General features: G+C 40.2%; 2 protein-coding genes across 3 annotated transcripts in view; both read left to right on the top strand.

Moving 5' to 3' along the window:
* Positions 1-10237, top strand: part of LOC134820254 (nascent polypeptide-associated complex subunit alpha, muscle-specific form-like) — a 69515-nt gene extending 59278 nt beyond the window's left edge. Inside the window, exons 12-13 of one of the 2 annotated variants that reach the window (XM_063830484.1) lie at positions 9325-9550; positions 9729-10237. In XM_063830484.1, the coding sequence (XP_063686554.1) occupies positions 9325-9550; positions 9729-9868 (366 nt within the window). In that variant the 3' untranslated portion in view covers positions 9869-10237. Of the gene's footprint in view, positions 1-9098; positions 9288-9324; positions 9551-9728 lie in introns of those variants that run through there. The other variant, XM_063830485.1, reaches the window with a different exon arrangement.
* Positions 1-17970, top strand: part of LOC134820255 (cystinosin homolog) — a 96045-nt gene that overhangs the window by 69852 nt on the left and 8223 nt on the right. The gene's annotated exons all lie outside the window — the stretch shown is intronic.

Here is a 17970-nt window from a genome sequence, read left to right as displayed (position 1 = left end):
AATGTTAAGAGCCAAAATGTTACAAAATTTCCTGAGAAACAGGATTAAAACTGACAAAAGTTAAAATACTAGGGAATACTAGTGTTAACAGGATTTAAAACAAAATTTGGGATACCTGAAAGGTCTAACCTATCGTTTTATACTCTATAAAATATCAATATCGAGAATGGAATGGTTAAAGGCGAAACAAAGACGAGCTTGTACCTCAATATTGATCTACCGAACACATGCGCCGTCTATTTTAAAGACTTTGGTCTGCAAGGTCTGCAAGGTCGACCAATACAAGCCGAATGCTCGGAGAACTTAATATATGGTTAAATAAAGAGGTCCCTGTTATATATATTGAACATTGATTGCTATCATAATTTGTTATTAACGATTTGTTCTTCCCTAGCCTCTATGATTACGTGTTAACAACTTGTTTTATTTCTACGATCACGCTACAACAAATGGCGACGAGGACAAAAGAGCCTCTAACCGTCACATGCTGTCAAAAAAGCTGGTTTGAAAGATATGAGTTTGAGTTATTGGCGGGAGGACTGGCAGCAGAGGTCCCAGAGTTAGCTAATGACGGTTCTAACCGTGAGGCTAACCGTGATCTATAATAGATCACTTGGCCCCTGCACCAACAAAGTTTGCTCAAAGATATAAACTAAGAAGTTGTGTACAAGAGGGTGAAGAAACCACAGCGACCTATGTGTCAAGATTAAGAACAATCGCAAATGAATGTGAGTTTGCCAACTACAACGAGGCTATATTGGATCAGCTGCTCGCGGGGCTGAGGAATCAAAAGGTTGTTTCCGAGTTGTTAACGAAGGATGACTTAACACTGGCAACCGCGGTGAAGGAAGCGTTAAGCCGTGAGCAGGCAAACAGGGAGGCTCAGTTCATGAATAGCACGTTATCACCGGGAGAGTCATCGAGATCAGTGAACTTTGTGAAACCAACATTCAAAAGAACAATGAAAAACCTCTATGGGAAGAAGGGGGAAAGTTCAGGTGGTTCGGGTGGAAAGCAGAAAAGTGGAATGCAAAAGGGACTTAAATGTAGACGGTGCGGACTTCGTGGACATATTGGTGAAAATTGTCAAGTCCGGTGTCATATCTGCAAACGTATTGGACACATCTCCAAGAATTGCAAGCAAAACAGCATTGTTCACAACATTGAACAAGGAGAGTCGAGTTCGGAGAGTTATGAGTTCGGTATGGATGAGAATTGTGAAAATGTCTTGGACAATGAGCTTTACCCCGAGTATGATCATGACAATGAGTGTAATTCAGTTGAGATTGAAAAAGGTAATGCTAATACATGTTCTTATCTGTGTGCTGATTTCTCTAAACTTACTCATTTAACTGATTCGAAATCTTCAAATATGTATGTGAGGGATAAGGTGTTTAATGCCTTTGATTTTAGTTATCTTGTTTGTGACCCCGATTCCACTATTACCACTGATAAGTCTGATTCAAGTTTAGTTTCTGATAATGTGTTACCGAATGTCAATATGATTGAGTTAAGCAAACCGTATGTAGAAGTAGAAATCAACGGTAAACTTCTGTCTATGGAGTTCGATTCAGGGTCTGCAGTGTCTGTTGTGAGCAAACGTACATTATTATCTTGTGGCTTGGCCAATTTAACACTTACACCCAGCAGGCAAACATTACGGGTTGCAAACGGACAAATCAAAACAGTTGACGGCTGTGCTGTAGTTAATGTAGAGTTGAACGGTGAAAAAGCTCATGGAATGCAGCTCTATGTAGCAGAGGACTTCCCCAGTTTGTTTGGAAGACCGTGGATTGTAAAGTTCTGTGGACAGAATTGGCTAGAGAAGCTGCTCAGCACAAAGTTAGTACATAATTTAGCCCCAGACAAATCCCAGCAGGTGTCAGTGAGCTGTGAAAGCTGCTCTGGGAGTGGTGTCGATAAGGGTGACATGCTAACCGATGGTGCGACCGTGAAAAACAGGTGGAAATGTGAAAACACCTGTACTCGGGTTGATCAATGTCGTAGTATCGCTCAGTTAAAACAGAGCGAGGTGTTTAAATCGGGTTTAGGACTAGTTAAGGGTGTACAGGCAAGTTTGGTCCTGAAGGACAACTCCAAACCTATTATGATGAAGGCCCGTAGTCTACCCTATGCCTTGAGAAACAAGGTTGAAAGTGAGTTAAATGATATGGTTGAAGCGAAGATTCTAACCAAAGTCGAAGACAGTCCATGGGGGACACCCATAGTGCCTGTGAAGAAGGATGGAGGGCAGTCAGTGCGCATTTGTGGGGATTATAAATCGACCCTGAACAAATGTATCAGCACCCGACAATACCCTCTACCTACCGTGGAGGAATGTCTGAATGCTGTGCAGGGGGGACAAACGTTCTCTAAGATTGACATCAAAAAGGCTTATAATAACCTGTTGATAAGAAATGAGGACCGTGTCTTGACCACCCTGAATACGCACAAAGGGTTGTATCAATGGAATCGCTTGCCGTATGGCATCAGCAGTGCATCGGCTATATTCCAGTCATGTATGGATGACACTCTGTGGGGTGTGCCTATGACGTGCTGCAGAATTGACGATATATTAGTTTCTGGTCGAAATGAGAGTGACCATCTGATCAACCTCAATAATGTCATAAGTAGGTTGGAGCAGCGAGGTTTTAAATGTAAAACCGAAAAAACTTCTTTCATGCAAAAAGAAGTTGTCTATCTGGGTCATGTGGTGTCTGCTGAAGGGATCAAACCCGTGAAAAGCAAGGTCGAGAGTATGCTGATGGCTCCAGAACCTAGGAATGTGGACGAACTAATTAGTTTTTTGGGGGCTGTGAATTATTACAGGCGCTATTTGCCCAACTTGTCGTCTGTGATTGCTCCAATTGAAAGGCTGAGAGCTAAGAATGTAAAGTGGGTGTGGACAAATACCGAAAAGACAGCGTTTAAAATATTGAAAAATCTGCTGGCTTCTAACCGTGTATTGACCTTTTACAATCCCAAGCTTCCTCTTAAACTGGACACTGATGCTTCAATCGGTGGCATTGGCGCAGTGTTGTCTCACATTATGCTGAATGGGGATGAGCGCCCCATTGAGTTCATCTCCCGGACCCTGTCACCGGCCGAGAGGAATTACGCTCAAGTGGACAAAGAGGCCCTGGCCATAGTGTGGGCCATAAAGCGCCTACATATTTACTTGTATATGAGACAGTTTACCTTGGTGACAGATCATCGTGCGCTGGTTCGTATATTTGGCGATAAGCCAATTCCAGAGATGACTGCCGGTAGGTTAACTAGGTGGGCTTTATTCCTTATGAATTACCAGTATGACATTCAATATCGTAATACCAAGGATCATGCTAACGCTGATATGTTATCCAGGCTGCCAAAATCGGTAACACACCCTGTGAGGGAGAGAGACGAGTTTGGTGATATGTTCGCACTGACTATGAGCGAGACTTTACTCAATGCTGAGTTAGTGGCGAACGACACTCGTAAGGACCCGATTCTGAGCAGAGTTTTGGAATACACTCTGAATGGTTGGCCGAAGAATCTGAAATGTGACGGTGATCTCAAAGCTTTCTGGACTAGAAGAGACGAGTTGAGCCATGAACTTGGGTGTTTAACTTGGGGAGCCCGTGTCGTGATTCCCGCTAAACTGAGAAGCACTGTAATGGATATTCTGCACGCCACTCACATTGGAGTAACAGGTATGAAATCCTTGGCCAGATCTTACGTTTACTGGCCACGTCTTGACACACAAATCGAGGATACTGCTCGGACGTGTGAGACATGCGCCAAGTATGGTAAGAACATGACTAAAGTCGTTGACCACCCCTGGGCTAAAACCAGTGCACCTTTCCAAAGAGTACACGCTGACTTTGCGGGCCCATTCCTGGGCAGCATGTGGCTATTATTAGTAGACTCTTACAGCAAGTGGCCTGAAGTTGTTCAAATGAACACAAATACAACATCTAGTGCTACAATACGTGCTTTTAGATCCATATTCTCTCGTACAGGTATCCCAATCTGTCTGGTAACGGATAACGGACCACAGTTCGTGTCGGATGAAACTGAGGGATATCTGAAATCCTGTGGTATAAAGCACGTGACTGTTCCGACGTATTCTCCCAAATCAAACGGAATCTGCGAACGACTTGTTCAGTCGTTTAAATCCGCCCTGAAAAAGATGTCTGTAACCAGTAAGGACGTGTGCAAGAATCTGAACGATTTTCTGCTAACTTACCGCAACACACCCCATTCGTCTACTGGTCAAACACCAGCTGTGTTAGCGTTCAACAGAACTCTGCGATCTAAACTACACCAAATCAAACCAACCGATCGGATGAGGGAGCAGGAATTGCAATCTGAGAAACTGCAAGTTGCAATTAACGAATACCCCAGAACTCGAGAGTTCCGGGAAAATCAGCTCATTTTCGCCAAAATGGACGACAAAAGCCACTGGGAGCAAGCTAGAGTAATCAAAAGACTCGGTGATAATTCGAACAATTACGTGGTCCAACACGGAGACAGGATTGTAAAGAAACACGCTGACGCAATAAAACCACGATAGGGGCCACGTTATAAGGATGGAACGAAAAGCAATCACTAGTCCGCAAAAAACGCTATTAACCAGAGAGATAGCTCGCTCTGACATTAAGTTCCAGAAGCTGCATGAAACAAGGGAAAGACGGAGAATGAATGCACTAAACCTAGGAGTTCCGAACGGCAACAGACTTGAGGCTGTGGCGAAACCAGCGTCCCCAGTCAGGGATACCTCACCGTCTAAAGTGACTGAGCGTCCTCAACCGAAAGTTGCTTCCCCCCTGAAAACCAACGACAAGCAAGTCCGGGTGTCTGAGTTGTCCAAACCTACAGCTACAGGTGGTGCACCCTTACCTGAACTGCGTTTGAGACCAACCAGAAGTGCTAAGAGTGATGCTATCACTAAAATGAAAACCATGAGTTAGAATGAGTAATCACGAACTGAAATCATTGTAAACCCGTATGTTGTAATATTTGTCAAACCGCTGTTTTTATCACATTTTTAGAGTCACTCATTATTTTAAATTTTACAGATTTCCTGATTTAACTTATGTATTTTAATAATTCGACAGAGAACGTGGCTAATCCAATTTTATGGAAATATGAGTTACAAGTTTTTAACGTTTAAGAAGCAAAATGTTGCTAATTTTGTCCCGACCTGTGGGGAGAAAGTATTTTTTATGTCTGTTTTCTGACAGTTAAAGTTAAAGACCAGTTTGGTCACAAAAGTTGTTCCACATGTATGGAACGCGCGGCGACGTTAAGCTAGTCAGCGCTAAAAAGTGACAGTCCTCCTGACCTCAATTTTGCGCGCGCGCCTAGCTCCTCGTGTTAAACGCGAGCGCAGCTAGTTGTATCGGCCGACTAGCTATAACTTGCCGAAGGGAGATTGTTATATATATTGAACATTGATTGCTATCATAATTTGTTATTAACGATTTGTTCTTCCCTAGCCTCTATGATTACGTGTTAACAACTTGTTTTATTTCTACGCTCACGCTACAACAGTCCCCTGCCAAATGATCTTGAATCTTCCAATGGCACCCTTGAACTGAAGTGGACTGTAAACTTTATCTATTTATGATCAGTTCAGTATTACACTAAATGCATACGTTGCTCTTTTCTTACTCTCTTATCTTAGTGCTTATCTCTGTTGATTGTAACGTGCAGCTACAGTGGTTTGTGTATCACCGTGTTACACGACCATGACCATCCCGCCCAGCGAGTATGGTGAAAAGGAGATCAACATGTTAAGGGGTGACTCAGTTGAACTTCTCAACAAGGCTATGAACGAGATGGAGATCACAGCAATTGGGCAACTATCCCCTTCGCGCGTGAAGAAGATGAACAAGGACACTGCGTGTGACTTGTTGTACGATGCATTAATATATTTGGAGGAGTTCACTGGTGTCGTATCCACGGACTACAAGATGGCCTCAAATTCAGTTAAACATCATATGTTCGAGACACAGGAGACCATCATTAAGTTGCAGTCAGAACTACTAGCCTGCAAAAATGAACAGTTGGAATCGTTGCAGACGTCAGTTAAATCGTCAGTCGGAGAGTCTGTCAAGGCTGAATTCCAATCCTTCAGCTCGGTATTACAGGCGAATTGTCCAGAATCTCAGAAGCCTGTCAGTTCTGAAATGATCAAGAAAGCTGTGAAAACTGTGGTACAGGAGGAAGACCGAAACAAAAATCTGATGATTTTTGGTTTATCGGAGCAGGACAATGAGGAGCTCAGCACCGTGGTCAGTGAAGTGTTCTCAGCAATCGGAGAGAAACCCAGAATCGAAGCTAGTAGAGTCGGAAAGCTCAAACCTGGCAAGGCTGTGAGACCAGTTAAAGTGACTGCGGCAAGTGCAACAATTGTTAATCAGATTCTCGCTAAATCGAGAAACCTGCGAGCAACGGAAAAGTTTAAAACTGTTTTTATCAGCCCAGATCGATCTCCAGAACAGAGAGCCAAGCAAAGAGAACTCGTCAGTGACATGAAAAGACTGGTAACTGAGCAGCCTGATAAGCTACACTTTATCAGAAACGGTGCTATAAAGAGTACTGATAAGACTAATAAGACTGCAGAATGAGCTTGTGTGTTTTTAATAATTGATTATTATTAGTGTATTCAAGTTTTTGTTGTGTGGAGGATGTTTTAACTCACTCTTATGTGCCCAGTCTTGCACTGTCAGTATTTCTCGACACTTCGAGCACACAAAACTGTCAGTTTTCGCGACAATTGTCAGATTTCGTTTTCAGTTCTGTCAATTTCAAGCGCTACTAGCTCTACTACTAGTAGTCTACTTCAGCTCACATTAAAGGGAGTTTTCGTCGTGCGTGTAGCGCCCTTCAAGTTTAACTTGGACGGATAGGATTTATAAAACTTCTGATTATAATATTTATACTATATTGTATTTTGTATTTATGTATTTTAGTAAATGGTCATTAGAACCACCGGCACCGTCCGGGCCCAAACAAACATGATTCAATTATTTAGCTTTATAATTAATACTATTAAGTTAGAGAAAAGCAAAACAAAATGGTAGAATAGAAAGCTGAGATTAAGACAACGCTGAAACGAGCCTAAAAGGCTGAGTCATACTTTAGTAAAGTTACTGATCAACAATTAATTATACAGTGTTATTATGATATTATGAATAATATTATTACATATATTACATTCACAACACCAAGGTTATGAGCTGAGCTCCATTCTGGTAACTACGTTGCTGATTAGAAATATTGCATTTATAACTTATATTTTTGATAATATTATAGTTTTAACACTAAACTATGCGGGCTTTAAACAATCTACGTGGCCTACTTTTAGTTTTAATACTCCATTGCATAGCGTGTGGTGGCACTCTAAATGACAGAACAGGACGTAGATGGGCCAAGCGTCAAGAGAACAAAAGATAATATTCAACTTTATTACTAATAAATATTCAAATTTATTACTAATAATTTATCAGGCTTAGTATTTGATTGGCTCAACACATGATTATGGTAAATAGTTAAGATCTTGAATAAGTTTACTTTAATTTTTTGTTCAGCGTCTTTTAGGCGATTAACTATAAGTTATATTAATACTGATTCACTATAAGTTATGTTAACTGTCTATCACTATGATAAAACGTTACAACTGTCGGCAAGATCGAAAATAAGATGAGTTGTTCGAATGAAGGAATGGTTAGAATAAGGTTTTATAACAACTTTTCACATCAGGCAAAGGATTTAATAACGAGTCATGTGACTTTGCAAATAAGTACCTCATTTAATGCACGTTAATTATTAGTATAATATTATTAATATCATATAATAAAAGATATTATTATGTTATGTCCTATACAGAAAGAATCAAAAAGATTAAAATCATGATGATGTAACGAATGACAAACAATATTAAAACACTGCCACTCTTAGCTAGAGTGTAGGTCATAACATACCACCATCACATTCTGCATCAAGGAAGTGAAATACTAATTCCTACTATTATTATTATATTACCAATCCATCAGCCGCTGTAATGAAAGCTACATAGCCTTTAGGCACCACGCATAGTGTCCAATCTTAAATCTACACACTCAGCGCTAATCCTGGTATGCTGGTATGCAGTGTATCAAATACTCAAATAGTCTCGAATGACTTTGATAATGTAAATAGTTTAGTAAAAATAAAGTTTTACAAGGTTTGAGGTGTAGACCAGTACAAAGGACTAACAAAGAGAAACTGATAAATTGAAGGTGGCCAGCTGTAGTGCAAACAAGGGGGGATTAAACCTACTATTATACACTACATCATGAACAAATATTCGTTATTGTTATTTCAATGAGGTTAAGTGTACAATCCGTTACACTGGTTACACTGGGAACAGCATAGAACAGGTTTCAAATAGCTTTCTTCCTTCTATTAAAATATAGAGTAAGCTCCTAAAAGTACCCATTAATAGTGTAGTAAGAAGCGGTAGTTTAGCTTATATTCTCAAAAGTGCTGCTAAACCACTCAAAGTTCAAACAGAAGACTACATACCAATCTGTGAGATAATTCTCCTCAGATCTGCTGCCTACATCTGTTATTATAACATTAGTGGACGAAATCTTTAAGAAACTTGGACCGCATCCAATCACTGTCCATTTCAGACTAATTGTCCTTTGTGTCCGCCGCCTTAGTCACTAAACAAGTCGTCCGAAACAGCTATAACGGTTGAATTTGGCTCAAGCGAGAGTTAGGTTAGAATTCCACAATGATAGACTTCGATAGAAATCTGTATCCAGCTCCCTGTGTAATAGTGTCCCGCTTTGAGACACTGCCTGGTCCAGGAGACTTCGTAATCGATGCTAAGCTGTTACCTGGGGTGGGATCCAATTTGTGTAAACATTACCGCTGTAATTGTAAAGCTAACAACAAGTACCATACATTGATTTGCATAAGTACAAATGGCTGTCATGTATTAATCAAAAGTAGTCATTAGTCGAACTATGAAAATTCAACAATCTAACAAGGACCAGAAACTATTACCAAACCTCCATTATTCATAACAAATTAACACCCCCACTAACAATAACACCCCACAGAGTTACGCTCCCTGCAGTCCGGGCACCTCCCCCGCGGTAGTAGCCCCCACTAACAATAACACCCCACAGAGTTACGCTCCCTGCAGTCCGGGCACCTCCCCCGCGGTAGTAGCCCCCTCAGTCCCCCACTAACAATAACACCCCACAGAGTTACGCTCCCTGCAGTCCGGGCACCTCCCCCGCGGTAGTAGCCCCTCAGTCCCCCACTAACAATAACACCCCACAGAGTTACGCTCCCTGCAGTCCGGGCACCTCCCCCGCGGTAGTAGCCCCCTCAGTCCCCTACTCCTCCTTCCATCCTCCCCTCTCCTTCCTCTCTCCCACCCACCCTGGTGCTCAGTACCCTGGCTCCTCTCAGTACTCCTCTCCTATACACCCTCACAAGTCTCCTGCTATAAGGAGCCCCATGTGTAATCCTTACCCTCCTTATCCTCCTCATTCTCCAGGTTTAGGTGAGTTGGGTTGCAGAATCCTAGCTTGTTCATTATTTGAATATTTTACAATCCTATCAATTGTGGAGAACGAAATTGTCATAATTCTAATTTGTCGAAATACTAGAATTTACATTTTATAAATGATAAAGATAAATCTTGAGAAATTGAGCACATGTTAATACCACCTTTATTTCAGGGATGTTGCCGCCGCCGCCAGTACAACCACCAATGGCGGGGATGCCGCCTCTACCGCACATGCCACTACTACCCCACATGCCACCATTACCGCATCCGCATCACAAAAATAGAGGCTTCCCGTCGAGCAGATACCCATGAAACAGTCCGTTACTTTCAGTTGGGTTCATCATGTCTAATGAATTTATGGAGCATAATGATAGAACATTTCAGTCAAAGTTTACCCCTCGAAACTGTCCTCAATTTGTTTGTGTTAGTTGGTGAAGAAGTTAAAAATGAGAACAATTTCGATGTGAGAAGCACGTTGGTTTTAGTAAGACGATTTTATGGGACATAATGGCGACAAATCAAATCTCGTGAAATGTAAGGATGGTTCACTCTACCCAGAGTTTCGTTAAAGCTGGAATTGATTAACTTTTTTGGAATTGTTTAACTTTTTCAACTAAAATAAGAACGTCCGCTGATACAAATGACCACTGAAAATTGCAAATTAGAATTTCTCGTAGATTCATTCAATGTTTCTTATTATTTTATCCTTGAATTATCTGAGCTAATTTTAAAATAGGCCTGGCACTCGGTTGATTCAATTCGTCTGATAACACCCCTGTTCCATGCCCAATGAACGATGAACGAGGATGCACACGAGGATATGATTTCCATAATTTCGTCGAAATTTCGTATAGGTATCCTCGCGGTGATCCTCGTGCGATCCTCGTGGGATCCTCGCGATGACACCAGAAACTGCCTACATTTTTGACAAAAGTACAAATTTGCCCATTTTGATACGCTGCGCGCGAGGAGAAAACCCTCGCGATACCCTCGCGAGGATGGAAATGTCCAATAATTTCATCGCGAGGAAATCATCCTTGTGGGAAATTGTGCACGATGATGATTTACCCTCGCGAGGATTTGGAGGCAATATTCGACGAATTTATGGAAATCGTATCCTCGTGCCATCCTCATTCATTGGGCATGGAAAAGTGGTGTAAATGTTATATTTTCCAGTTTTTGCCTTTTGGAGCATGGTAGCAAGTCAGAACATGTGAGTTAAGTTTAACGCGACTTTAATAGTTACAAAATCTAGTACATACCTAGCCATTTACAGCTAATAGTAATTCGATCTTTTAGCCTTAATATGAAGGAATTTACTAAAGAATTTACGAAGGAATTAAAACAGGTCATTTATCGGTTGTACCGTGGTTAACAGACAGGGCAGACTCTGAAAGAATGTTAACTGTGAGAACTGGATCTGATCTGAAGTAATCTGTTTATGAAGGAATTTGAATAGTTCATATTTTGTTTTTTTGTTCCAGGAGTTGTAGAATCTTTACAAGTCATAACTTGAATCAGTCTCAACTTGTTAATATTTGATGAATTTACAGTGTATTTTGTGTTATTATTTGAATTTAAATGGTAAATAAACGCGTATCTTTTCACCTTACCAGTAGTGTTTTTAAAATGGAATTGTAAGAACTGTACACAAAGTCACACTCCATGTTCCTTGAAAATGGAGGGTTAGGGTTAGGGTTAGGGTTAGGGTTAGGGTTAGGGTTAGTCTAAATTGTCTAAATTGGGTTCAGTTGTTCGGTAGCAGGAAAACCACTGACCTTCTCTGCAAATACAGTGCCTATGCGGGTCTGAAGATTAATGCTGGCAAAACACGAGCATGACTGTCAGTAAAAGTGCATCGCAGAGGCCGTATTCTAAAGACGACACTATGGACATTGATGTGGAAGGTCTCCCAATACAGCAGGTCAGCAGTTTCACTTACTTGGGTGCAGTCATCAGTGCGAATGGAACAATTGACAAAGAACTATCAGCTCGAATTCAAAAGGCCTCTGGGGCATTCTATCAGCTTAGCAGTATATGGTACAGTCGCAACATCAAGACTCCAACTAAAATCAGGATCTACATCACGATAGAAGATGCAGAACAACAAGCAACAGACAGGGTTCACTGGAGAGGTCTAATACACCGGAGAAAGGAGTTACTATGTGGTGCAGGCCACTCCAACGACTAGGAGGAGACCTTTTCAATTACAAGTAAGTAAGTGTTCGGTAGCCATGTATACAGCACTACCATGAACCATCAACATTTGTTGCAACGTTATACTTCATGGCGTGATGCCATATTTGCTATTACTATTAGATCGGAGATCTTATAGCTATATCACCACTTCTCGTATGTGATTTTCAGTTTTCTGAATAGTTAGTACGATGTTTGTCGGAGTAAAGGATATATGGTATCCGGATATACTGGACTGAGATCTAATCAATTATTGGAGAATGAACACCAGCGTTGATCAGATTCAGGGGTAGTCTGTGGCCAATTCTTCTTTACTCCGACAATTATAATTCTCCCATTATTTTTTCGTTGATTTTATTGTGACCCGTTCTGCTACATAAACATTCTGCAGTATTGACACTGGTCTAGCAAATATTACGGGGTCTAGCCACACTGCATGCGTGTTTTAGCAACTTGGTAGTTGTAGTTCAGAATTTCAAACATCCTCTCCAAATTATAAACGATGTTTGTATTTCCTGTATCAGTATGTGTGATGTGACAAATCGAATCAAAGACAAAGGGTCGCGCTAAGTTGCCAAATAGTATGAGCTCTGAGGGATCCTGATTTTAAAAGGGATATCCTTTTACTGCTTAGTTCACTTTTGTGTGTTAGGTTGTACTTGTAGGTGACATGCACATAATCTGGATATTAAATTTCTTTCTTGGAAATATTCAAAAAATTACCACATCATGTATACTTATAGTGGGTTATGTAGCTTATCGACTTAATCATCGACATGTTTTTGGTGGAATTATTAAAAATCGCAAAAAATTAAATCTCCTTGCTATTGATTTTGTCACACTAACTGGTCGTTTCCAATGTTGTTGTTAGATTCGCACTTCCTCAGCAAATCTTACAATTTATTGACATTTACATAAACTTAAAGAGCTTAATTAATTAAGTCTCAGGTAATATGCACATATTCATAATCTAAATATTTAATGTCATTCATAATCCGAACATTTCTGTATGGGGCCATCTACTTATATAGGAGTCCTATTGAAAATCTGCGATTTTGTTGGACGTCCAACAAAATCGCAGATTTTCAGACCACCCACCTCCCCCTGTCCGGGTGTGTCCGAAATTTCAAAACCATCCCTTCCTCTTTGCCGGACATCCTAAGTAGACGGCCCCTATCGCTCTCGTTAGATAGTTTTTGGATAGAATTGTGAAATCTTCAATCTCCTCTGATCTGTAGTTTAGATTTAGTCACCTCGCCTTATGTCGAAGAAACAGACCAGTTTGTAGTTTTTAACGGTATTAATATTATAAAGTCATCATTCATCACTGATTTAGCGAGTACTGTCTAGCGTTAAATTTAAAGTAACAACACACCCTCAAATACATCCTTAAAAGACGAATCTTTAGTGTTAAAGTGCAAATTTTGAAATTTGTGATCCTCATAGACTTAACTCCTTAAAGTTGCAAGCCTTGCTCTTCCCGTGACTTTTACAATGGTCTTGTCATACGTTGTATGACCCACCAATGGTCTTGTCATACGTTGTATGACCCGCATGTATCGTCAGGACGATATGGGTCACCATAGTGAAACGCCCGTGGGGGTCGCAACGTGATACAACATACGAGATGGTTGTGAGAAGATGCGCGGCGCGGCCCAGTAGTGCATCGCGCTACAAGGTCCCCAGGTAAGATGGTCACAACAAAAACCTTTCACTATAAATATAATTAAGTTAATAAATTTTAATTCGAAGTCCTGGGAATGCCGCCGTGAAAGCTTTTGCATGATTGCCAGATTTTCCTGAACAAGTATCAGATTGAGTCTGCAGTATGTACCCTGTGAAACATTTCTAATCTTGTTATTATTCACTTATTTTTAAACACGCGCAACGTTTACCGTTACGTGTATCATTATCAAATACAATGTGAATGATGAAGTAGTGCATGATTTGAACTAAATATTTGTCAAATAAATTACCGTAAAAGTTTGTTCATCCGTCGAGCGTGCTAAATCACTTTACAATTACACTCGTTACTGGTTTAGGTTACTCGGCGGCGCTCAGCCTGTCTGCTGTCATTCCGTTGGTTGACGACGATGTCAGATGTCAAGAATGCTAGTTCGCGTCGAAGTGGCGAAGTCCTCCAAGTCATTCCGCCAAATCTCTATCTTGAGGATCAAAGGTGAATTTAATGAACCTAAGTTGTAAATACCGGTACCCAACCCTCCACAATCCACATGCACTCCAGCTGAGTGGATGTTCGGGGATAATACGATTTTCCTTCCACTTTGAGTTCCAATATTACTACTGCACTTACAGAGTGCAAAATAAAGTTGTTTTCTTCTTTTCATTATATGTTTTGCCTCAAGGTCGCCAAGCCTCAATGGATCATTTAAAAATCTCAATTCTTAATAGTGAGGGTATTCACAACACCATGCACGTGACTAACGTACTGCACCAAACACCACATAATTTATTTGTATGTAACGGCCGCTTACCCTGAGGCTGACCATTACCAACGACCGCGGTATATAGTCGAGAGGTAATATTAATATGCCGTTATCCATTTGAGGTGGGTCGTGTGTTCGTGATTTCTCTATGGAGGCAATGTTCCTGTTAGTTGTTGGCCTTATCTTAATGAAGCTGTGTATTGTAACGCATGAATTACACGAGATAAGAAGATTCAAGTTTCGCCAGTTTTGTCATTTGTATTTTTCAAACTTCATATCGAGTACCAATATACAGTTTAGTGCCGCGATCTTCTTCACTTATAGTTGTTTTATCTTCTTAGCAGCTTAGCAAGTTTTCAGGCAATACTGTCACTGTCAGTTAAATAGCGGTTAAATAACGGTTAAATAGCGGTTAAATAGCGGTTAAATAGCGGCTAAATAGCGGTTAAATAGCGGTTTCGGCTGGATCTTGTGATATATGCGATGGCATACTAAGAAAAGCCGCTCGTTATACCCAGATCAGTTTTTATTAAACTGCACAATCTGCTTCAGATCCTGATTGTTGGCTGCGTATTATAATCGTGCTGGTAGAACATAGTAAAGTTGCCCGCGAGTCAGCTTATTTTGGAGGGTATCTGTCCATAACTTCATGTTGAAATAAATGTATGATCGAATCAAGCAATAATGCACCGATTCCCACAATCACTAATATTAGAATATTCCATAATCCATTATTCCATTAGATACTTAACATTAATCCACTAAGGCCTTGTTCAAGTTTAACAAGACTTAGGTGTTAGTAAGTCACATAAATCACGAAACTTTCAATTTTGTGGTCGTAGAGACGGTCTGAAAGTCGAAATTCGTTACATGTATTACAAAGGTCCAAGGATAGGAAGCAGATTGAAAAGTAGATTTAATGCTTTATTTTTACAACTATAATCTTGCTATCATCAACCCAAGTCAAACTGCAAAAACATCAAACTTACACCACCCAAGAGAAAATAGCAAAGAAGATGTTCAGAGATACTGATAGAAAGAGATCATGAACAAGCTTCATTACAGCCAGCTCCACAATAATCCTATTTCATTAATAATTCAAACCGTATGTGACACCTCGTACTGCACAACTAGGTAGTAAATTGCGGAGAATTTTCCAGAAATACCCGCCATGTCATGCCCCCCTATTACCTCCGTCTCTTTGGAAATTCACGTACGTTGTTTGGAGTTTCCTGGAATTGGTTGCTATTACCCCGTACGGTCTTAACTTTTGTATATATATATACAAAAGTATATATACAAATATATATATATATTTGTATATATTGATGCGTTCGTGACCAATTTTCTCTAATCTTGATTTAATGACGAAGCATGAAGTACTGGTGTTAAATATGGAAATTTAGCCGGTCATTTATAACCTTAAGTAAGTTAGGCTTACCCCTCAAAACTTGTTTAGTACCCAATTAGATTTTCTAGCTAGTTAGATAACATGAACATTTGATGAACATGAAATTCGATGAAACAGATCTACTCTAATATTAGAATAACGGCAAAAACTCCGATTTAATGAAACTGTGCCTCTCTAAAACGGAGGGACCGGCAATTCTGTAATATTAGCGACTTTAGCGACATAATATGAGCACTGGGTCAACAGATTCAACTTTATATTCTTTGTTTTAAAAAATTAAAGATGTTAATTAATATGGGATAGTAATTCGTGTTTTGAGTAGTGACTCAGCGGCCCTGGTCCCTCGAGCCCATTACCAATTACCATTGTGAGTTGTATAACAGTGATATGGAGACCTTTCAACTCCAAAGAATCGAAGCTAGAGACTTCGAGCCTCATGCTATTTGGAGCTTCAGTGTCTCTAGTGTCTCCAGTGTCTCCAGTGTCTCCAGTGTCTCCAGTGTCTCCAGTGTCTCCAGTGTCTCCAGTGTCTCCAGCGACCAGTACCCTCCACTTCCAGCCAGACCTCACTATTTCCACCTAAAATATTACCGGAGTACTCTTGGAATCGCGACTAGTTTTTACACTTGAAGTGACCTGTATCGCCAATAAATTGGTCTAATACCATTGGCATTACCACTGGCAACTGTAAAATGGAATTTTAGCCTCGTTGCACCCCCAGCTACCGCAATACATGCCCATTAGTTAATCTCGAACTGTAAGTTTAGTGGCATTTTTCTGAGGGGTGTTACGCACGGCTAGTCTTTGGAATGATGATTTATCACTGTACTCTCGTAGTCATAACATGACTTATGGTCGAAACATTTTTTCGTCGATATATCGCCAGAGGAGCATTTTAACCCTAGATGACTAATGGATGATTCGGAATCAATTTTTAAAAATATATCGATTCAAGTAAGTTTCAACTGTCAGGGGCTCTTCTAGAAACATTTCGAAGTTCGAGTGTAGAGTGATTTAGCGCTCTCGTTATTTTTAATACAATCGGAAATGACTTTGTTCGTCCGCTGAAATTCTGTCTTTGATCACCAGGTCGAGATCGACCGCTTGTATTTGTTATCTGAGAGGACTATTTGTTACTCTGAAGGGACTTTTTTACTCTGAGGGACTGCTTATTGCTTTGTGGAATGATCAGTCAGGTGATTAGGATTGTCAGACTTGTTAATAAATCCAGCTTGTACTCATTGCTCTAAGTCTTATGTATCATATATCATAGTCGCTCTTTGTTGGGCTGATAGTGATATCTTACAGAAACTACAAACGTTTATATACTGTACGCTCCGGTATATTTGTTCGGTGCAAAGTTTCGTTAATTTTTAAGTTGCTTTTTGAAGAAACTATGCTTCCTCCTGGATCCTGGATAGGGGGGGGGGGGGGGGGTAGTTAATTTTGTCACATATCCTAGCACTTGCCTTACCTAGATGCCGGGCGATCCTGGACCTATGTGACAAGTTTGCTCTCCAACCACACCAAAAGCACTTTATACTTGCTGGCCGTTTGAGAGTGCATGTTTTCAAAGTTTTGTTGCATGAGATGTAGCCTAGGTAACTAAGCCAAATAGCAATAGTACACTTGTGTTTGTTTTGCGAATGTATTATTCCGCTTGCTAAACTTGAAGTTATAAAGTTATAAATATAACTATGATTATTATATAGCGAAATGTTGCTCTCCACACCAAAGTTGTCAAGGAGGGATGCGCGCGCGTGGATGTGTAATAAATAAGGTCTGTTAGTGTTTAGTTGCTCCTTACACACTCTCCTGTGGTGAGCTGTGCCATGTTAGCGCCTGCAGTGCTGCTCGTTTGCTATTTGAGTATTCGTTGCTGAGTCGTTTTAATGTTGGAACTGTCGCGCGTTTTACTTTGTAACGATATCTTTATGTTAAATGAGTTGTTTTTAATTATCTTTTCAGTTGCAATTAATTAATCAATTAATTAACTTTTGATTAATTATTTTGATACTGCCAGAATTTGTTTGCAGTATCAAAATAATATTCCGTTTTGAGATTTCCTCAACTTTGCGAGTATCAAAGCAAAATGTAATCAGAGAAAGAGTCAATTGAATAGTCTATTAACCAACATTTGTTAAAAGAAACATAATGATATTATTTGAATAGTTTTACTTACTTTTTATAGCTTTTGGCATGGCCTCAAGCCTTTTCTCCAATAATTATAGAATAATTTCTGTCGTTCCGCCCGAACCAACCAAATCCTTGTCACTTTTCAGCCTCTACTTTCTGCAGCCAGGCGACCATCGAATATTTTATTAATAGTTTTAAATTCAATCTTCTGGATCCAAGTCAAG

This window comes from Bolinopsis microptera, chromosome 8, assembly GCF_026151205.1.
Source record: "Bolinopsis microptera isolate Bmic1 chromosome 8, MBARI_Bmic_1.0, whole genome shotgun sequence".
Classification (NCBI taxonomy): Eukaryota; Metazoa; Ctenophora; class Tentaculata; order Lobata; family Bolinopsidae; genus Bolinopsis; species Bolinopsis microptera.
Note: the sequence above shows the minus strand (reverse complement) of the source record. Positions and strands in the feature narration are given on the sequence as shown.